At 42.8% G+C, this 23,065-nt stretch overlaps 1 protein-coding gene across 2 annotated transcripts in view; it reads right to left on the bottom strand.

Annotated features, from left to right (window-relative positions):
* Positions 1–23,065, bottom strand: part of CLCN7 (chloride voltage-gated channel 7) — an 823,350-nt gene that overhangs the window by 357,452 nt on the left and 442,833 nt on the right. For both annotated transcript variants that reach the window (XM_069646815.1, XM_069646816.1), the window contains one exon: positions 20,984–21,044. In XM_069646815.1, coding sequence (XP_069502916.1) covers positions 20,984–21,044 — 61 coding nt within the window. The remainder of the gene's footprint in view (positions 1–20,983; positions 21,045–23,065) is intronic.

The raw sequence follows: 23,065 nt of genomic DNA, 5'->3' as shown, positions 1-23,065 counted from the left end.
AAGGATCTGCACCACCAGCCCCTGCATAAATTGGATTGACGTTTCCTTCACCCCCTTCACCCCCAATCTGTGCAGAAAATGTGTGCCATAGATCAGAAAGTCGGATCGGGAAGGTGGGACGAAGGATCGATCGCGATAGTTGACGTCGAGGGCTTATCCTTCGGCATCAAAGGGGTGGCTGCCAGCACCGGCCGAGGCTTGGGTACGAGGGTTTGTCGAGAATGCCTGTGCCTTGAGGGATGGTCCTGGTCTTATCCGCCTTCTTAGGTACCAAGCCTGAAGGCTCTCCCGATGCCGAAAGAGTAGGTATCAGTGCTCGAGTAGGTTCTGGGGTACCAAGCGCTGCTGAAGCCACTGGGGCCGGCTGTTTGGGGGTGTACCCGCACCTACAGCTGCCTTTTCAAACATTGCTAACATTTGGGATTTGAATTCCTCCCATTTCTGACGAGTTGTCGGCCCTTCCGATGACTTACCTCACTCAGACGAGGAGTCGGAATCAGATTGATGCCGATGACGCATCTTTTTAAGGGAGGCCGACAATGAAGAGTGGCACGTGGGTGGGGCCGCTTCTTAGTCTTGAGCCAATGTCTTTTTTCCCTTCTAGGGGGTAGACCCCTCCGTCTCGGCCTCCGAGGTCTGAACGGTCAACTGCACAGGTTATTTTGACGGTGGTCGGACCAACACAAGAGCTGTTCACTCCTGAATGGATTTCTGATTAATTTTCATGCATGAAGAGTCATGACCCGTGCGAGGCACCCCACACAGATATTGCTTGGGTCAGTCACCGACATCTTAGAAGCACAGTCCGTGCAACGCTTAAATACGGGGTGCAGACATCTCGCGGTCGAGAAACAATATCAAAGCAGAGGAAAAAAACATTAAATTGGAGTCGAGGACTCAAAGCACAATGTTCCTCAAGAGCAGCAAGTTGAGTATGCGGAAAAAAGGAATTGAGGTACGGGGCGTAGTGACGCAGTATATATACACAATGCCCAATGTCCAATGTCACATCCAGAGTGACGATCGAGCACCGAGCAAGGCGGATCAACGGCCTAGTAGAGGTCCACTACGCCCCCTGTCGAAGCTTTTACTGAGCAGCAGAGCTGGATGAGAATAGCTATCAGAATAGAAATCTGCAAAGAAAGGCAATCCATTGAGAGAGGATTCTGAATATGAGGTGGATGAAGGCGGGGGACATTCTGGCGGGCAGCATAGAAAAGGTAGGCAGTACACTTCGGTGACTGCCGTTCATGCAATGATGCACCATTCTTCGTAACGATGCAGCAGATATTACCTTATAGCTGTGGAGTGAACCAAGCTCTCAAATCGGTTTTTGGGGGGCTGGAAGGGACTGAAGCAGGAGCGCATTGGGATGTTTTTCCACCTCTGCCTCTCAATGGCACTGGAACATTTCTTCTGCTCTGGTCTAGTAGATGTTTGACCTTTTCATCTTTATAGTGACAGCTGTTATAATGAAAAGGTTTTCCTTTCCAGGTTTGAGTTGCAGGCTGTTTGGATTGGCGTACACCAATCCCAAGCGACTTAACAGCTCCTTTTGAAGCTTGCAGCATTTCCAAACTATCATCCGCCTTTGGACCAAGCAAGCTGGAGCCATCGAATGACATATCTAACTGTCGGGTTTGCATCTCCTGCGCGAACACAGATTTTCTTAGCCATGCAAATCCCTGTGACACAGAGCTTGTACCCAGGACTCCCTCTACACAATCCAATGTCTCCAAACTTTACTGGAGTGCCCGAGATTGCATCCTTTCCATCGACCACAACGCTAAGAAAGCCATCACCCATCTCGCCCTCTGCGGCATACTCTGCAGCCTATGCTATAACTGCTCACAGAGTGTGGGCGTGCCTGGCCAGGGGTGCACGTTGCATTAATAGCTTTTAATGCCATTCTGCCTGAGTCAAAAAATGTCTTTGCTAAGGCGTCCTATTTCTTGTCATCCCTATCAAAAGTCATAGATGGGTATGTGCTCCATTTCGCGCCAAACGTTGCTGCCTGCACTGCAAGGCTTTTTCAGGGCTGGTGTGCTTGGATAGGAAGTCTGGGTCAGAGGACGCTGCTAAGGTATACTTACTTATTAATTCCTTATGTACTGCTGGTGCCGAGCACAGTTTTTTTCCAAAGCTACAGCAAAGGATCATGTAGGGAAGCGTGGAAAAATAGAACAGGTGTCCAAAATGCCAGTGAGGTCATACTCCATTATTTCTATTGCAGGAGGGCCCAACTCCAAGGCATCTGTGACCTTAGTTTTTACTTTTCTGAATGCAGCATTAGTGTGTCCATGAGGATCTCCATGTTGAAATTCCACTTCACGGGAGGTGTCAATACTACCAGCTTGTTTCAAATTCATAACCAGCTCTATTAATCTGGCCTCTTCTGAGTGAAATTCTTTAGGGACTTGATAAGTTGTTAAAGGCTCGAAGCCAAACTGGATTGGGCTGCCCTCATCTTCAAAACTACTACGGATTCCACCTATGAAGTATTTTCCAGACTATGGGCCATATCTTGACGGCGAGGATGCTTTGGCTGTCTAGATTGAGGGGCCTTTGCAGAACGGCAACAAATTTACATCTATGAAGGTTTCTACGAGGCTGATGGAGTCTCTGGCTCTTGGGTGTGGGGGAAGGACAGGCCTCGGGTACCCTGCCGGCTTCGTCAGGCACAGTGGGCCTCATTATGCAGTAGGAGGTAAGGGATCACCGGCACCGTTAAGGGTGCCGGTAATCCCTTACCTCCATATTCCGAGGTCCCTTAGCGGGTCCCTCCCTTAACGCCTGGTCTGACCAGGTGTTAAGGACGGGACCCACAAAGGGAATTCAGAGCTAATAACGGTACCGAATTGCGGTACAGTTATTAGCTACTTCCCCATTCCCATTGAGCCCTATGGAGGCTCAAATGTAAATGGTTCTCAGAATGGGGACTTACCGGGTCCTCCAAGGTTGGAATGACCCGGTTAGTACCAATTATGAGAACCCGGACCCGGTATGCGGTAAGGGGGTAGCCATGGTGCTAATAGCACCATGGCTATCTCCTAGCGTGTAATGAGGCCCAGTGTATTTGATCGCCTTTGGTTTTTTATGTCCTGAGGAGGAAGCAGGGTGACCATATTGTGAAAGGGTCATCATATTGTGAAAGAATTCTGCTCCTTTTTCCGACAATGCTGATTCTGAGGGGAAACTTCCTTGCTGGTAAGGTAAGGAATAAGATGGTATCTGATTCTCTTCTTCGAGTAAGAGGATTCGCTCGTCGAATGGGATATTGTTCTTTGTTTGTTACCTCCATTTTTGCATCTCTCTGATGATCTGTCATCACTCTGAGCTCTTCCCTTCAAGAAACCTGCACTTTGATGGGGTAATGCTAGTCTATTTCGATGTGGAGGTCCATGGCATGCTGAGTAATGTTACACCGGCATTAAATTGTTTCAGTGAAAAGCAACTCCCACTGACAGAGGGTGTTTCTCCGACGCATCCCCTTGTGATGATGTAGCGCTGGTGTGATCACCCCTGGCCCAGTTACCCAGACGCCCTGCACCGGTCGCTGGGAAGCACTGCGCCTGGTTACTCCTACTCAACCACAGTCCCAATTATTGGGTCCAGTTGTGTGTTTTCTCGCCCTGAGGAAGGCAACGTAAACCACTTTTTGGAATAATTTGCCAGACAGGTGGCTCTTTTGCCGAAATGTGTTGAAGATGTCTATCTAGTTTGATGTTCTTGTCATTTTCTATGCAATGACACGCACACAGACAAATCTGTCAACCATAAGAATAATAAAGAATAATCTAACTTTGCCAACCTAAAAAAACTTTTTGTAAATTTTATCCTGAATAATTTGAGTGTTGGCCAAAAAGAGCACTGGCTGAATACAAGTCATCACTTAAGAGTTGACATTTTGTTTCTTTTCAGTCTAAATTGTTTTTTATTATTTGAAGTAGGATTGTTGTCTTCGTTTCTCTGTGTTAATGCTTAACTGTTTAACTACAGCCCAGTTAATTTATTTGTTTATAAGACTGGCTTTTTCTTTTCTATTTTATTCATTAATTTCTTCTTTATGATGTTTTTTGTAAAATAAATATGTTTAATTCTTTACTATGAAACTATTCTAATTGCTTTTAGAGTTTGCTGCAGCCTTAATTTGTTGGTTTAGTGATACCGTTTTGGTACACATTAAATAAGTCGTTATCCATGTAATTTTTTTAATTGAATCTACAGCAGTGTGGACCCTATTGTTCATTGTTTACTTTTTAAACATGGACAGCTTAGATGTTGACATTGAGATTAAATGTTGAGCATGACAGAAATGTTTTCTGAGGCATCAAGGATAGTTCCTGAGAGAAGAATGCTGAGCATGGTGAAAAAGGGAACTGAGGTCACAGGGCATGATGCAAGCCATGTGTAACAATGCCATGTCTGGCCTTGTAGACAGAGTGCTTCGTGGGACCTTGACACCAACGCTGCACAGGGCCACCTGCCGATGAGGTTTCCAAGATCTGCCACTGCAGGAAGATCTAGATAAAATGTGTAATCCGTGGAAAAACCCAAACCATTAGAAAATAGATTTCAGAGAACCCGGTGTCCTTTTCTACAGGAGGCTTAGATTGACCATGCACATTTGTAATTGCCCCAGAGATTGTGTAGACAGGGCATGAAAAAAAGACTGTTGCAAGTTGAAAGATCAGAGGGAAGGCTGCATATCGAAGGATTACTTCTTTATTTTTTTATTCAGATTCAACACAAAACGTGTTATGAAAGGGGGACATTTAATCACCTAATGACCTTATGGAGGAAATGGGGGAGAAATGTAATACTTTTGGAACATGTCAGAAATTGGATCGACTAAGTTATAGAAAATACACGATGGTTATGTTTTGAGCAAAATGGTTATTTGTGGATTATAAATGCATATACTCAATAATCTTAGTTTGAGAAAAAAATAGAATGGTAACTTATGTACTTAAAGTTGCAACATGTGCCTTCAGGATATGTTGACCATAGTGTCTAGGGATGCAGATGCACGTGTAAATGTCCACATTATACTTATACTTATACACAGCATTGTGAAGAACTTCGTAAATGTTGCAAATAGTATAACAGAATTTGCAGCAGTCCACAAAAGGATAGGAACATTAGAAGGTACAGTTTTACAAATACCTTTCTTTTCATATCATATCACAAAGCTACTTTAACAAAGGAAGCTTATGCTCCAACCATATTAAGGTGTAGTTATTATATGGTGGTTGACCTGGGTGGAGTACAATTACATGTATTGCAGGCAAAATCCAATTTACTGGTTGAACTTCAGTTATTTATAATGTATGCATAAATGTCGATTCCCTTGAGCTTTACTTCCTAGCTGGCAAGGTTTCATTATTTTTGATGCTAGAAACATACTTTTCTATTAAGTATACATGACATACTGATGACTTTTTTTTTTTTTTACATCTGTGTTAGTCTGCAGGATATCTTCACCCATATAATGTGATGTCTTGCAAGTGAGCAAGACAATTCAAAATGGCAACTACTTTCCAGTGATTTCGTAAGTGCTAATTAGTGATACAGATGTAACGTCAAGATAAATGCCATAATTGAGGGTAACTGATATAAATGATGTCACTGATGCCATAAGGGACAACACAGGTGACGTCAATGTCATGCGTTATCTGTTACAGTGAGGTTATTGATCATTTTAAAATGATGTAATGTGATTTTGTTGATGTCCTATATCAGTGAGCTCATGGGCTGCGCGACAGGGACATATGTTAAGGTGGCGTAGCTTGCAACATCTGCCCAATCGCAAGATTTGTGTCGTGTAAAACTGAATCTTACCGTCCCTTCAATTAAAGGTTTTTCACTGAACTACACACAAACAGCCACCCAAAATACTTACATCACACAATTCAGATCATGATGGCTATATGGCAGACATTTCTTTACAAGTAATAGTCTTTCTGTGGCTTGTACTTGCTTAGTCACATGCTCTGCACACTCCTCAGGTGGTTGGCTCCGAGTAGGACATCTTGTTTTTCAAATTTGAAAAACAGTGCATCAACTGGGGCGCTCCTGTCACACTATCCCTACTCTGTTCAGGCCCCCATGATCCTTCACACATCAATGTCTTCAGATTGTTTCCTTTTTGTCACATGATGTATGCAACTGAGAGAACCCTTAGGACTAGTGATACTGTCTCGAGTGAGGAGACAGGGCAGGTACATGTGACCAAGCAGATACAAGTCACAGAAAGACGATTACCAGGTAAGTAATGTCTGTCTTTTGAGACTTGTCAATCTACTTAGTTTCCCATTCTTTGCATAGACTAGGAAGCAGCACCAATAACAGGTGGTGGGTGAGCTAAAGGGATGGTAGCGAATAGATGTTTAAGCAACGTGTGTCCCACTTGAGAATCAGCCCTGCCTTATGTTTCTACACAATGTTGTCTGAATGCGTGAACATAGTGCCAGTTAGCAACTTAACAAATATCTGAGTGGTCACATTAGCAGTTACAACTAGTGTAGCACCAGTGCTGCAAGTGCAGTGTGCTCTAAGAGTGAAAGGGAGTATCTTGTGCGTAGCAAAATTGTATGCATTTACCAATCCAGCTTCAGATTGTTTGGTGACTGGATAACCCTTGCACCCTGTAGCAAAAGAGACAAAGTATTAACTTGTTTTTCAAATTTCTTTGGTTTTGCTAAGGTAGAGCAGATGTATGTCTTTACTTCTTCTGCATTCACTTTGCCATACATTTGCTGCCACATTTACCTCTTCATAACTTTACTTCTTCCGTCTTTCACCACCTTTAACTCACTTCGTCGCTGTAATCACCCTTCTTTTCTCACCCATGTTCTTCCCCCACCCCTCTTGACCGCAACCCTAACATTAAAGATAACCTTACCATATCTGTTGCCACCTTGACAATGTGAAGATGTAGACGAAGTAAGTGTCAGAAAAAGTGAATGTAGAATTAAGTGAAGAATGTTTTTAGGTGAAGTAAAGGGGAGATAACAGGTCAAATATCACTGCTCTTCTTAAATAGAGTGTGTGAAGTGTGTGTGTTAGCGCAGCTTTCTGGGTTTGGGAAAAAAAGCTTGTAGTTCAATAGATTAGGTTAACAAGGAATTTTGGACCCAAGATTGGCGTCCGCCCGTCCCCTGCACACTCTGGGTATATGCGGCAAGGCGTAAAATTCTTAAAGTTAGTAGTTTAGCACATTGTATGTGAAACATATGTTAAATTCTGATCTTTCTGATTAGGACAAAAAACTTTGATGATAATGATGTAAAAAAATGAGGGGAGGATTAGCTCCCATTTATTCAGAAACAGTAATTGAAGCAAAAGCAATAAAAAAGAGCAGTGCATCGTCTACAGCATCACAAATAACAGAAATTCCACTGTGGTAGGCTGACGCGTTTCGAGGTCAATCCTCTTCTTCAGAAGCCTTTGTGGAACTGTTGTTGAACATAGTATACACAGAAATAAACAAAGAAATCAAAAAAGTATTGTTAGATCTAGCTACAACAAGCTAGTGAATCATATATTGCGAGTCACGCAAGAAGTGTATCCATTGTGACAAGGGCAATCCATTAATTTGAAAACCGTACAAACAATATGCATCTGTCGACCAAAGTACATTCTAGCAGGTAGCCAAACATATAATGCAATAAAGTCAAGGTATATGTAGGGAGCTCTACTGAACATAATCCCAAATTAGAAAGGTGAACATATCAACTCTCAAAGGGGATCTATGTGTATATATATATATATATATATATATATATATATATATATATATATATATATATATATATATATATATATATATATCGGCACTATTGGTTTGAAGGACACACGAGCTATGAGAAAAGGCATTTTACCTATATGGTTGATTGTATCCGAGTACTGCGGTGTAATGTTCGTATTCGTGTAGAACAGTAAACTTGCTCCTAAGGAATGGAGAAGGATAAGCACAAGGGCACTAAGAAAGAAAGGAGAAGGAAGTATGTAACACTAATGAGAGGTAATGGTTGAAAATATTGCATACAGGACCTGTAGACATACACATCCCCTAGAAGGCTCATACGCTAAACAATGGAACCATGAAATGGTGGTAGTTGTATTAAATTAATCTCCAAAAAATGTTTTTACTATAGAGGTAGGTGAAAACACAAAAAGCGTATATTAAAGTAATGGAGAACTGCAGTATAATATATGGGAATCAGCTCGAAATCAGAGAATCAGTTAACCGTGGGTCAAAACGTCAAGGGAACAACAGAAAAAAAGACTCACAAAGACCTTAACGATCAAACTGGCAGGTAATAGTGTGTGCGTGCACACTGTGTGTGCAAAGCGCCTCGTCAACATTGGCTTGCTTTCCAGGATGAAAAAACAGGAAATGTGCAGACTATCTGTGGAAGATATAAGACAAAGCGGACAACTAAGTAGGTGAAGCTGTATATAGCTGGAAAACGCTTAAAGTCGTAATGACAATGTTGTAAATAAGCTCAGCGTTATGTGAAACTGACCTTCTGTCGGCTGGTAGCAGACCAAAGGTGCCTCCTATGGCATAGTGCATTACCCAGGTTAATGGCAAGCTGTCAGGGAGCCGAATGAAGAACGGCGGTCAGCTTCAAGGGGGCGGGCGGTGCAAAGGTTGTACTCGCTCTCTGCAAAAACAGGGAGTCCGTGTCATTCGAGGCTCTGTGTCACAATCAATCAAGTAAGTAACCACAAGTCAAAGAAATTCAATGAATCTGAGAGAATAGACTGCGTACCTTGTTTTGATAACTTGAGCAGAAGATAGCGTCCCACCAAGCGATCCGTGTCCATGGAGACAAGGGATCGTTAAAAAACTGGCGGTACTCGAGTGATATACTAACTTCACTGGCTGAAGCAGAACGTGTGGGAAAAATAGATGAAGGACTACACTAGTCACACTAATATGGAAGACATCTTAAACATGTGCGACTGTCTAGCTAGCCCAATAGTGGCATATATAATCCGGCATGTGAATCATGTGGAGCCCTGTTGGAGCCAGGCAATTGAGTGTTCTGGATGAATCTCTCGTTTGTGTATATAGTACAATCTATTGCAAGACTAGTAATTCGGCCACATGACTATATGTGTGAACATAGACATTAAATTAAGATCGTAAAGAAATTTGCTAGCGCGTATACATAGCAATTGAATCAACAGAGTGTGCTGCAAGACTGATCTAATGCATATCCACAGAAGTCCTCAAGGCTAGCTGGATAACATATCGATGACATATATTATTGATATATGATAAAGTATTCAGGATGAGCCTTCCGTATGTGCACGTAGTACAATCTATTGCAGGTACAGTAATTCGACCACATAGGTATATGTGTAAACATAGATATTAAATGAAAACTGTGCATATTGTGCGCATGCGCGCACACATGGTGTAAGAATCAACAAAAAGTGCTGTAAGGCTGACATAATGTATATCTACAAAAGTCCTCATGGTTAACCAAATGACATATCAATGACATATATTATTTATTCATTGTACATTCTTAGAGGATAAGGTAGCCATCTTGATCAAGATGCTCATCTTTATATAGTCAACAAACTCAACCTATTGCTCTATTAGAGGGGGACCGCTAGTACTATGTGTCAACTCATTCTATATTATGAGGCGTGTGTACTACATACTGTTAAGACTGGCGTGTGGCTATCAATACAAGGTCAACAATGCCGATGCTGTATAGGTTTGTAATATTCAAATAAAACAGTTCAAAGATGTTTGTTTCTTCATTCAGTCCCAGAGGATATTTTTTGTCCAATAGGTATATCCAGTACTTTTCTCTTTGAGACAGTAGCATTGTGTAGTTACCCCCACATTGTGGTTTTTTTACAACTTCAATAGCCTGAAATCTCAATTGGGCAATGTTTGGCTAGCTTCCAAAAAATGTCTCGCCACTGGTGATTTTTGGTTGTGGCACCGAATAGTCTATTTATGTTCTGATATGCGGTCCTTCAATGGTCTAGTGGTCTGTCCAATATCTAGTTTTCCGCATGGGCATTTTTAGGCATATATAACGGCAGATGTCATGCAGGTGGCAAAGCACTTGATCTTGATTTTTTTGCCCATTTGTGGGTGGGAGATAGTATCACCTTTAATCATGTTATTGCAACTAGTGCAGTTGAGACAGGGGAAGGTGCCCATCTTTTTGGTCTGTAGGTTTGTGATAATTATCTTACCTTCATCTATCTTCAGTCTGACATCTAGTAAGTATAAATATGGTTCTCCAATCTCCATTGTAAATTTAATTTTCGGATGTACTGTGTTCATATAGATCAGGAAGAGGTCCAGCTCTGCTCTCGTGCCACACCAAATACCAAAAATATCATCTATGAACCGTTTCCACTGAATGATCTTAGTGGACCATATTGGATTGTTTAAGACCTGATCTAGCTCAAATTTGTACATGAGACTTAGCATATACAGGGGTCATAGCAGATACCATTGATGTTCCCGATATTTGGTTGTACAAAGTTCCTTGGAATCGGAAGTAACTGTTGTTTAGGATCAGCGTAAGTAGTTTGATGAATTCTGGGTTGCCTCGAGTGTGTTCTGAATTAGAGAGAAGCCAATCCACAGCATTAATGCCTTCATTGTGAGGTATCGAAGTGTATAGGCTGCATACATCCATGCAAAAAATCAAGCAGTCAGAGGCAATAGCTGAGATTTCTTTCACGCAATTCAAAAATCCGTGGTATCTTTAAGGTACGTGGGAATATTCTGAATCAAGGGTTGTAGTAAGCGATCCACATAAATAGCTAGGGGGTCAATGATACCCTCTGATCCCGCGACTATTGGTCTTAGTGGTGGATTTTGGTTGTCTTTATGAATTTTGGGGAGACCATAAAACACAGGTGTTCTAGGATGCTTCTAGGTGAGGTACTGGCTTGTTTTAACACTGATCCATTCGTTGTCCAGTGCATTATTTATTGATGTTTCAATTAAGCTCTTAATACCTTGTAGAGGATCACCATTCAGTTGAGTGTATGTTGTGGGATCATTAAGTTGTTCCAGGCATTTGTTGGTATAGTACCTTGTGTCCATCACAATTATCGCACCTCCCTTATCTGCCGGTTCGATAGTTACTTCTTCATCCCTTGCCAATGTCTCGATGTGTTCGAGTTGAAAGTTCTTAATGTTAACCGGAGATGTCTTCTGGTAGTTGATCCGTCTGAAGTCGCTGAGTATTTTTCTCTCAAACAAGTCAAGGATGGAATTTTGTATCGGTGGGTCAAAGAAACTCTTCGGTCTTAGCTCAAGGGTATCTTCTATGTCATCATCTTTCCTGGTTCACTTGCAAAGAACATCTTGAGTCTAATCTTCCGCATAAGTCTATGATGACAGATTTGTTCTTCAAATAAAGATGTGTTCTAAGTTGGAACGAATGAGAGACCTCTATTAAGGATGAACAGTTGGTCACTCGAGAGAGGTTTGCTCGAGATGTTGATAACAAAATTTTCTGTTACCTGTTCTTTCCCTTTTGTTGTTTTTTTGCCTCTTCTGGTCTTTCTCTTGGTCGTTCTTGTAGGCCTAAAAAAGCCCCAGAGGGTGTTGCTGTTGGCCCAGACTGTTGTAGATATGCATTATGTCAGCCTTACAGCACTTTTTGCTGATTCTAACACCATGTGTGCGCGCTTGCGCACAATATGCACAGTTTTCATTTAATATCTATGTTTACACATATACCTATGTGGTCGAATTACTGTACCTGCAATAGATTGTACTACGTAAGGCTCATCCTGAATACTTGATAACATATATCAATAATATATGTCATTGATATGTTATCCAGTTACCCTTGAGGACGTCTGTGGATATGCATTAGATCAGTCTTTCAGCACACTGTTGATTCAATTACTATGTATACGCTCTAGCAAATTTTTTTACGATCTTCATTTAATGTCTATGTTCACACATATAGTCATGTGGCCGAATTACTGGTCTTGCAATAGATTGTACTACATACACAAACGAGAGACTCATCCAGAACACTCGATTGCGTGGCTCCAACAGGGCTCCACATGATTCACATGCCGGATTATATATGCCAGGGCTAGCTTGTTACGCTCACCTGGCTCCCACAGAGGTGTCGATCTGAACTGGACAGCTGCGGTCTCCACCAATGTGACGCGTAGGGCCGAGATGACGGACTGGACTGGCCCTCCTAGCTTTGTTTGCTTGGCCCAGAGGAATATTCTTCTGCAAATGGAGAAAGGGAATTAACCACCCGTGGAGTTGAGTGTAAATCCCCCCACCCCCGCTGTTCTCCCCACGGATCACCTTTGATGTCCCCTCTTATAGTCTCACCTGATGGTTTGAAAAGATGATCTCTCCATCCTGAATTGAGCGCAGGGGCACGTTGATAACCAGTTGCTTCACTGGCTCTAAGGAATTGGTGAGTTCCTGAACAATATTGACTCCGAAAAGTATGTAGTTCGTAAGAGTTCAAATGCCTGACTTTCACTCTTGTCCGATTCCTTGCAGATTGCAGCTTGACCCTAGCGAAGAGTTCCTCGTGGCAACCGGTAATATTCTGGTAAGGATTTGTATTTCCAACACAGTTCAATAAATAATGTCAATATGTAACCTGTTGCTTTCTCCCTTATTCAGGCGCTGAGAAAAGTATGAAGCCTCGGGAAATAATACCTCTGGTGGTAAAATCAGGTAAGTCTATTGTGGTGAGGAGGGTCCCTTTGATAGCCCCTTTGTTTCACCTTGCTGTCCTTTTGTTTCCCCTTAGGGTCCGGGGTTCGGCGAAGATGCAGTAGAAGCTGCGCCGACCCGTGAAGAGGAATAGTACCCCCAGTGGTAAAATCAGGTAAGTCTATGGGGGGTAACTAATATTCCTCTGTGTATTCCCTGTGGCTCACCTTGCTGTTCTTGTCTACTCCTTAGGTGCCGCAATGCGGCGGGAATATGCAGGAGGATGCGGTGGAATGTGAAGATGCTGCGAAGGCCGGTGAGTTCAGCGCGGCGCTGCAGCAGGCGAGGCGACGCGCATAAAATAACTTCTTTCTTCCAGCTCGAAGGCACGATGGATCAGGAATTCAGGTAAGGATCAAAGGTATTGCTCTTGTTCCAACCCTTTCTCCTTCTTTCTCCCTTTTTCTAGGAGCTCCAAACTTGAGGCGGGCGTGGCAGAAGACTGGATGCAGACTTGCAGGCACGGTGAGCGTTGTGCTGCTGGATGCAGAATAACGCGAAGCGTGTGCTGCTCTTCTGGTGTGGTTTAAATAGCCCCAAAGTAGTCCCAGGTAAGTATTCCTCCCCAGCCCCGCCCGAGTAAAAAATAGTCCCTAGGTAAAATAGTCCCTTCCAAGCCTCATTTGGCTTGGAGCTCTTGCAGCATGGTCTGCATCAGGTAAGTTCTACTCTATGAGCCTGGCGCCATAGGCGCCAGGACCGCACCCACACAGCCCCTAGCAGGGGTTTTTGGGCTTGCTCAAGATAACTTGATGCCTGCTTCCGGGGTTGCTGGACCTGGTCTGGGTCCCCGGGGGTAGGCATCATGACATAGCTAGACACTCACTCATGTTCAAGATGTCTGCCATATTAGTGTGACTAGTGTAGTCCTTGTCTATTTTTCCCACACGTTCTGCTTCAGCCAGTAAAGTTAGTATATCACTAGAGTACCGCCAGTTTCTTAACGATCCCTTGTCTCCATGGACACGGATCGCTTGGTGGGACGCTATCTTCTGCTCAAGTTATAAAAACAAGATACGCAGTCTATTCTCTCAGATTCATTGAATTTCTTTGACTTGTGGTTACTTGATTGATTGTGACACAGAGCCTCGAATGACACGGACTCCCTGTTTTTGCAGAGAGCGAGTACAACCTTTGCACCGCCCGCCCCCTTGAAGCTGATCGCCGTTCTACATTCGGCTCCCTGACGGCTTGCCATTAACCTGGGTAATGTACTATGCCATAGGAGGCACCTTGGTCTGCTACCAGCCAACACAAGGTCAGTTTCACATAACGCTGAGCTCATTTACAACATTGTCATTACGACTTTAGGCATTTTCCAGCTATATACAGCTTCATCTACTTAGGTGTCCGCTTTGTCTTATATCTTCCACAGATAGCCTGCACATTTCCTGTTTTTTCCTCCTGGAAAGCGAGCCCCTGTTGACGAGGTGCTTTACACACACAGTGTGCACGCACACACTATTACCTGCCAGTTTCCTCATTAAGGTCTTTATGGGAGTCTTTTTTCTGTTATTCCCTTGACGTTTTGACCCACTATTAACTGATTCTTTGATTTTGAGCTGATTCTCATATATTATACTGCAGTTGTCCATTACTTTAATATATGCTTTTTGTTTTCACCTACCTCTATAGTAAAAAAAAAATTGGAGATTAATTTAATACAACTACCACCATTTCATGGTTCCATTGTTTACCGTATGAGCTTTCTAGGGGATGTGTATGTCTACAGGTTCTGTATGCAATATTTTTAACCATTACCTCATTAGTGTTACACTTCCTTCTCCTTTCTTTCTTAGTGCTCTTGTGCTTATCCTTCTCCATTCCTTAGGAGCAAGTTTCCTGTTCTACACGAATACGGACATTACACCACAGTACTGGGATACAATCAACCATATAGGTAAAATGCCTTTTCTCATAGCCCGTGTGTCCTTCAAACCAATAGTGGCGATATATAAATATATACATAGATCCCCTTTGAGAGTTGATATGTTCACCTTTCTAATTTGGGATTATGTTCAGTAGACCTGCCTACATATACCCCGACTTTATTGCATTATATGTTTGGCTACCTGCTAGAATGTACTTTGGTCGACAAATGCATATTATTTGTACTGTTTTCAAATGAATGGATTGCCCTTGTCACAATGGATACACTACTAGCGTGACTCACAATATATGATTCACTAGCTTGTTGTAGCTAGATCTAACAATACTTTTTTGATTTCTTTATTTCATTTCTGTGTATACTATGTTCAACAACAGTTCCACAAAGGCTTCTGAAGAAGAGGATTGACCTTGAAACGCGTCAGCCTACCACAGTGGAATTTCTGTTATTTGTGATGATGTAGACGATGCATTGCTCTTTTTATTGCTTTTGCTTCAATTACTGTTTCTGAATAAATGAGAGCTAATCCTCCCCTCATTTTTTTACATCATCATCAAAGTTTTTTGTCCTAATCAGAAAGATCAGAATTTAACGTATTATTTCACATTCAATGTGCTAAACTACTAACTTTAAGAATTTTACTCCTTGCTGCGTATACCCAGAGTGTGCAGGGGACGGGAGGATTCCAATCTTGGGTCCTCTTCTCTGTTCTTTACTATAGGGTTTTTGTGCCAAAACCCTCATTTCCTCCCCCGCACCTCATAAATTATGAATAACAACACCCTCCTGGTGTTATTCCTAAACATATGTTCTTGAAATGTTCCCTACTTCGGTGTGCACCGACTTCTCTTCTTGTTCCGTAACTGATGAAGCCTGAAATTCACTAATCCTTATAGACTTGATGGCTACCAGGAAAGCAAACCATGTGAGATCTGTAAGAGATGCTTTATGCATTAGTTCGAAGGGGGACCTAATGAGCCTGTGAAGCGCTGTATTAAGACCTCAAACACGTGGAGGGTGAGAAACTGGTGGGTATACACGTTTCACCCCTTCCATAAAGGCTTTAACAGGAACTTTCCACCTTGACACCTTATGCTGGGAAGAGGTGTATGCTGCTAGGCTGTCTTTAAGGGAATTGTATACCAATCACGAATCTAGTAGGTATGGCATATGTGTTACTATAAGTGCTGGATTGCAGTCAATTGGATTGATCAATGATTTTGAGCACCAGATGACAAACCGCTTCCATTTATTATAGTATCAGTGTCTGATATTAGGTTTTCATGCCTTTATTAAGATATCCATGCATCTTTGAGGCCATTGTAAAATGTCCAAACAATGACTTTAGGAGCCATGTTGCCAAGTTAAACTTGTGAGGACTTGGGTAAGATATTTTGCCCCCGTGTTGAGGTAGCAGGTTATGAACGGTTTGAATTTGATTTCTGGTTTAAGCATCATTTTCAAGAGATGGGGTACCAAGTCTGCCTTGCACACATTTGTGCAATAAGAAACATTGTTAATTGTTCATGTATCGGGTTGTGCACAATCTTGTGGGGTAGGGAAAAAGTGTAAGCAAATATCCCAGACCAATTTATCCATAGTATGTTCCCTAGTGACCTTTTCTGTGGGTATTGCATGCTAGGTTGGGCATTTGGGGCTGTTGCAAACAGATCCACTGGCTGAATATTCCCCATAATGGAAAAATCAGTGAGTTTGTTTGTGTACAAGTCCCACGTGTAATCTTGAACAAGTACTATCCTTAGACAGTCTGCTAAACTGTTTTGATTCCATGGCACATGCTGGGCTTAAAAGATATTGCTTGCAATGCACCACTGCCCCATTCTTTGGGCTAGAAGTGGCACTGGGCCTTGAGTTTGTGTCCACCTGTTTGTTTATGTAAAACATAGAAGTGGTATTTTCAGTTTAGGAGAACACTTGTTTTGAATGTGGCTCCGGAAAGAGCAATGTGCTTTCTCTATGGCTAAAAGCAAAATACATTTATGTGTTGCTTTGACTGCAATTGAGGCCATGCACCTCTTGAGTGGTGTGCGTAAGACAATGGACTTCTTATCCGATTATATATATATATGATCAGAGGTTCGAGAGGGGGATCCGAAGTGGGGGATGGTGGAGGGGGGGGGGGCACAACCTCTTGATACTTAGTGCACCTATGAGCAAAGCAAAGTAACATGGAATTTCATCAATGTTAGGAAAGATTTCTCTTTACTGCACCTTTTCTTCCATCTTTATGGAACCCCCAAACTTGTTGCTTTTATTTTTGAATCTGGCCTGTACTTCTTGCACTGCACTAACTTTTGCTCATATGTCATGGGGAAACTGCCATGTCCTTCAGGCTGTCGGTACTGGGACATTGTTTCCCTTAGTCGCATTACTACTTTTGGATCACTTTTTTATCATTGTACAATGCAGCTTATACTGCAGTACAATCGGGTGCATTTTTGTTTTGTCCTAGACTAACACTCAAGAGCATTTTTGGTTACTTTAGGTGTGCTAAAAGGAAAGGCTGGTGGCAGCAGTGACTTTTTCCAACTTTTTGGGACTTTACGTTTTAGCCTTACCGCATTTACCGCGTTTGGCTACCAACTGTGGCTACTGGTCAAACATGGCCGTGCCACAAGATTTTTCGCTTGTTCTTTTGCCATCTTGTTTTTTAGCCTTCTTCCTGGCCTGAGAGGCTAGACAATCCTTAAACAACTTCCAATGCCTGGGAAAGCAGAAGGTTTTGGCGAGCTACTGTGTGCGTTTGCTGGCAGGATGTGGGCTGGGACTGTCTGGTCCCAATCCAACTGGTTTCGGTATGTCTTGGTGGTATGCATGAATGTTCCCAACAGTGGGTCCTGATTGGACCACTGATGGGGTGGGTGTGTGGGTTAGTCCTGCTATTGGCTAGTGAGGGCAGCAGCTCTTACCTGGGTTTTAGGGAAGAGGACCCCTGCACCCATTCTTCAGAGATCCTGAAGAAACCTGAAGGAGTCACGAATCCTATCCAGCTGTGAGACCCGCGAAGAAACCAGAGACCCGACTGAAGGAGGCCTGGCGACCAACTTCTGCTGCTGTCCTTGAGGAGCCCTGTCTTGCTCGTGATCTTTAGCAGTCCTGCGAAGGAGCTGCGACCCTTGGAGTAGAGGGACCATCCATTCCAGACGTCTCCTCGGTGCCCTGCCAAAGGAAGCCTTCGAAAGTGCCATGGAACCGTCCTGTGGCTAACCAGCTTTGATTTTGGGCTACTGTGCTGGCAGAATCACCGTTTGGGCCTGAAACTTGGGGGATCCTCAGCTTGCCTTACAAGACTAACCTCTGCGGAAGTTCGGCGTCATAGCATCAACGGGACCGGAGATAGGAGGGAAAGTCTGACTGCCGCTGCCGAGTCCATTTGCTCGCCATGCTGCAGTGACTACCATCCGAAGTCGCTTACCTGACCTGAGTCCAGCCCTGAGAGGGGTCCTGCATTGAGTTTTGCTGCAACCTTCAATCGAGAGTCCTTGCAACAGTGAGATACCAAACGGAGATCACCTCGTACCTGCAACCCCTGCAAAGTGAGCACTGCAACTTTTGGCGGGACAAGCAACCTCCGACCCTCTTCCTTTGCCCTGCCAAGTCTGGGGAAGAATCGGAGAACAAAGGGGTACGTTACAGAGCTTCTTACCTACCCCTATACTCCCATTATAAGTCAATGGGCTTATAGTAAACCTATATTCTAACAATATTGGCTTTGCCATTGCTTCCTTGCGCAAAACCTCTGAAAGTTGGGGTTACTTTTGGTAGTTTGTTTTACTTGTACCTAAGAACCCTTCACTCGACCCCAGAGACCCTACCTGCATTTTTTCCTGCTTCTTAACTGCTGTGGAACCTTTACCTGAACTATTAGGCAAAAGGACCCCCCGGCAACTTAGGGCTGGAATATTTTAGTTAGGGATCATAATGTGAACCTTGAGTGCATAATACTAATTTAACCTTTCCTTTGCAGGAGTTTCCGATATGCATTATGCCCTATAACAAAGTGAATGTATATAAGTGTCTATGTATAACAGTGTTGTGTGATAACTACTTGCTAGTAGTTATTTTTCAGTGTGTTTTGGCCATAAATAAATAACTATTTTTATACATCCTGTCCAAGTGTAATCTGGGATGCCCATTGTGTGACCTCATTGTGGACCCCTTACAAGCTCAACACCTCTGAAGATCTTAGCCTAGACTGCACGTCACTGCTACCTGAACTGGTTTGGATACAGCTCCCCAGAGTTGTGCCTGTCACAATATAGGTTGGCCTTCTATCCATCTGTCCACCAGGCCATAATATAGAAAATCAGTCCCATCAATGAACAAGAGTGAAACACAAGAATTTACAAAAGCAACTATATTCAGAAGCACTAGCTAAAATTCTGGTCCTTAGTCCCAAATCCTCAAGGATCCAGGGGGGACCGAGGAAAAATGCTGATGTCTAGTTACGTATATGCAAGAGTCACTTTCACATAAGTTTCAAACGTTCCACAAGGAACACAGGACAAAGTCAGTAGGCAAGTTTGCAGTTGGGGAGAAAAGCCAGTTAAGTCCCATTTCTCCCCCAGATGTGCAACAATTGTGACAACTACACCTATGGGCACCAAGACACCCACTTGAAGATCTCTGGTGTCAGGTTTGAGGCCCACCAGACCCGGAATGAGTTGTAGCCAAGCAGGATTCACCCACAATGTAACTCAATGAGAAAATATGGTTGATGTACACCTATAAAGTGTGTTGCCAACAAACCATTTGTATGACTGAGTGCAAGTGTCATCAATAACGCATGACTCCAGGGGTAGGCACTCATGGTTCCCAAAAAAAAAAGAAAAAACATTTCCAGGCAAAACAAGCCACGCAAATTGCAAGATGCAGACACACTGGGAATTGAACCCTGAGCGAACAATTACCCCAACGGCCAAATAATTGAGCTTAATCCCCCTCCTCGTCAGGAAAAGAAAACCCACCTCAGAATGAGATCGTTCAATTACTAAATGGCAGAAATAGCTACAGGCAATTTAGCTTGGAGAGAACCTTGTGCAGGTTCTTATTTCATTCATTAATTTGGTAATTCCAGCTAACACCAAAGAGAAAGGGGAAGGAGGAGATTAGAGCTTCCCTAAACCAATTTAAAAATACAGAAATAATGTGAACAAGCGTTTCTCAACCACCATTAAATTGAGGAGAATGTGGCAGAGAAAAACAGATCTCTGTAATCAATGGGCATGAGTGAAAAGAGTAGTGAAATCTCCCAAACTAATGATATAAATAATTAATGTGTCTAGTACACTATGAAAAATAGCAAGAAAAACCTTCCACATTGCACCAAGAGACCAGCCAAATGGTAGAGGGTGCGCTAAACAAGACAATGGGAAAGTGTGCACCTATTGGTGAAAAAGGGGGGCATCTGCATTGCTCAACCAATCGGAAAAGGACGAGGCATCGGACCACAACCGAAAGAGAATTAATGTAAGGGCTGTTCTCACCAGACTAAAATAAGGGCAGAGAACTCCACTCCGCAAATGAAAGATCAATGATAAATGGGGAGAGCTCCCAAACCAATCACAAAGGAAGGGTGTTAGGGGTCTCCGATCCAACTGGTATCTACAATTATTCTAAAAAGCAGCAGCTCTTCTAACGGATTGGAAAATGAAGAGCGCTGCACAATGTCCTTAATGTAAAAAGCCCATTCAGCCATGCTCCAAGACAAGCTGGCTCCTCTACCAAGTGCTCCCACCAGGCCAATAAAACACATGCTCTCATTGTCCTAAAACTGGAAACTTTGCAGGGGAAGCAGGAAAACATGTGGAGAATGTAGAAGCACATATCTGTTTTACATTAGTGAAGTAAACCCTTGTTAATGTATTAATAATAGACTACATGTATTGGAGTAACAGGCTGGTACAATCATTATTGGCACATCCAAGATGATGCATTTCAATAGGCGGGATCATTTGTACTTCTCCAACTGGCCTGGATTTCATAGAATTGGGCTCTTTGGATGTATTATCCCTTTATATCACGATACTGTGACTACATAATCATTGATGGTGTATCTAAATGAATTAAAAAGCAAACGGGAGAAAAGCAATAACTGTTGAAAAGATAGAGGCAATAGTTTGACAAAAAGCATAAGGCTGGATGAGAAATTGAAACAGACAGGACAGAACACACCCTGATGGAGAAAGCATGACAGGTGGTGTTCATGCTAATGAAAACACACATCCCTGTCCTCTCTCTTGAGCAAAGGGCCTCAAAGGACAAGTGTTCGGCAAGGTTTGTAGACCAGATCAGAGGTAATTCATAGGACACCTCACCTGATTCTAAAAATCGTCAGCCAGTAATTGAGCTGGTTGAAAATTGCTCCCAAGATGCCACCTGCAAGAAGCAAAAACAGGATGCATGTGAAGCAGTAACAAATATTTGCACGCATAACCACATTACAACAGTGCACATATCAGATGTCCACTCCATCCACACACCCGTGCAACAGTGACTAAGATGATACATTTACGAACAAGTGATGCCCCAACCTCCACCACCCAGTTAATATTCACTATGCACTAGTTTCAAATAATATCCACTCAACAGTATGTGCAACACATTTAAGCTTGTTGTCTACAAGGGTCAGATATCTACAGAGCCCAACCTAATGCAGAGCTAGAAGATTCCTCAAGTTTTCCGAGGCAATGCGCGAGGCCATTCCGCCCCGTTTTCTACTTTGAATTCTGGGGCCTCTAGTTTTCCTAAATGTCAAATATTAAAGGAAAAACGGCACTGGGTGACCTTGATGAGAATGTCCACGGGGAACGCGAGTCCTCTGCTAACACTCAATTAAGAACTGTGTGGCAACAATCCGTATGCTTTCCAAGACTAGCTCTGTTATCAATCTCCTGAGACGATGAATGTTTACTGTGCATCTTTCTCCGCAGACACACCATCTCCAATAATGAGGGCCCTACGTACTACTTTGTTCACTCACAAACCTATGCACATCTGCCTATTTAGAATTCATATCACACATTCACAGACACCAGGAGCCGTTTGGGACTACTCTCAGCAGTTCAAAGGATTCCTTCTGTCACTCCTGCACACGATGGAAACAGTGGAGTCAACAGAAATATCTGATAACAACCCACAAGGGAAAAGTTATGCACCTACTGTTTGAAATGCTTTACTGTAGTCCAAGCTTCCTTAATTTACATGTGAGAACAGCAAAACCTACTGAGCAGGACTGAGAAATATCCTAAAGTTACACTGATGCCAAAGGAACATGCGTGAACATCTCTAGCACGTCTAGCAGTGCCTGTGAGCATCACTCTTCAGTTCATTAACAACCATTAAGTAGTAGGACAACATTTCTACTTGATGGGCGACACATGGATGAAACCCTTAGAAGTGGTGTGGACGAACAAGTAAATTCGGTAGCTACTACAAAAGACCAGTAACACTTTGGCTAACACTTCTATACTCTCAATGTCAAAGCAGTAAATAAACCAGGAGGGCAACAGTATCGGCCATGCTGTAAAAAGAACAGATTTTTAGAAGTTTCAAGATGCCCATCTACTCCAAGCATTTCATGCAGCCCAGGAAGCTCTTCTGAAAAAAAGCAAGGACATGTCCCAGTTGGAAGCAGATAAAAGGACTTCTACCCAATAAAATGGAGGCTGTGCTTGAAGGACCTTTCGAAATAGCAAGACAAAAATAAAAACAAACATTGAGTGGATGGCTCAAGAGCACCTCTCATGCACCATAGAGACAAAAAGCATAGTTGAAAAAAGGGGGGCCTCTGAAAAAGAAATATACCTGGGTCCTCTGACATCGAAATACTTTGCCCACCCATTCCAACTACTTATTTATTACAAAGATTTTATAGCACTTTTACCCAACGCGCGGAACAAGGATACTAGCACAATGAAAAATGACAAAATAAACCATGAAAACTAAACTCACTAGGCTAAAGAGGTGAAGCGGTAAGCAGAAGGAGACAGCCAACTGCAGTTTGGGGAAAAGGATGAACAAAGAGCTCAATCGACGGGGAAAAAAGTTGTGATATGGATAAGGAACGAGAAAGAATGAAGGACTATAGACTCCAGGAGGAACTGAAGAGCATAAATTGAATAGAGTTGGAAGAGTAGCATGGACTGGGGAGTAAAGGTTGCTGCTTGGCAGTGTGTCAGAGCAATTACGTACGTGCATAAATGGCAGAGTGAATGCTTTGGGAGTGTAAGTTATGATGGTGAATTGGTGAGTGTGAGGGGTGTTGGTGAGTGGGGGCGTGAAAGTGCTTGGGGGATTAGAGTACTTACAAGGGAATATTTGCACCATTACAACTGATAATAAAATTCATGTTTTTTTAAAATGTATTGTGTTTGTTAAATATTTAACTTTTCACAGAT

Source organism: Ambystoma mexicanum, chromosome 2q, assembly GCF_040938575.1.
Source record: "Ambystoma mexicanum isolate Mex_15411 chromosome 2q, UKY_AmexF1_1, whole genome shotgun sequence".
Classification (NCBI taxonomy): Eukaryota; Metazoa; Chordata; class Amphibia; order Caudata; family Ambystomatidae; genus Ambystoma; species Ambystoma mexicanum.
The sequence above is the reverse complement of the archived record's forward strand: the minus strand, read 5'-3'. Positions and strand labels throughout refer to the sequence as shown.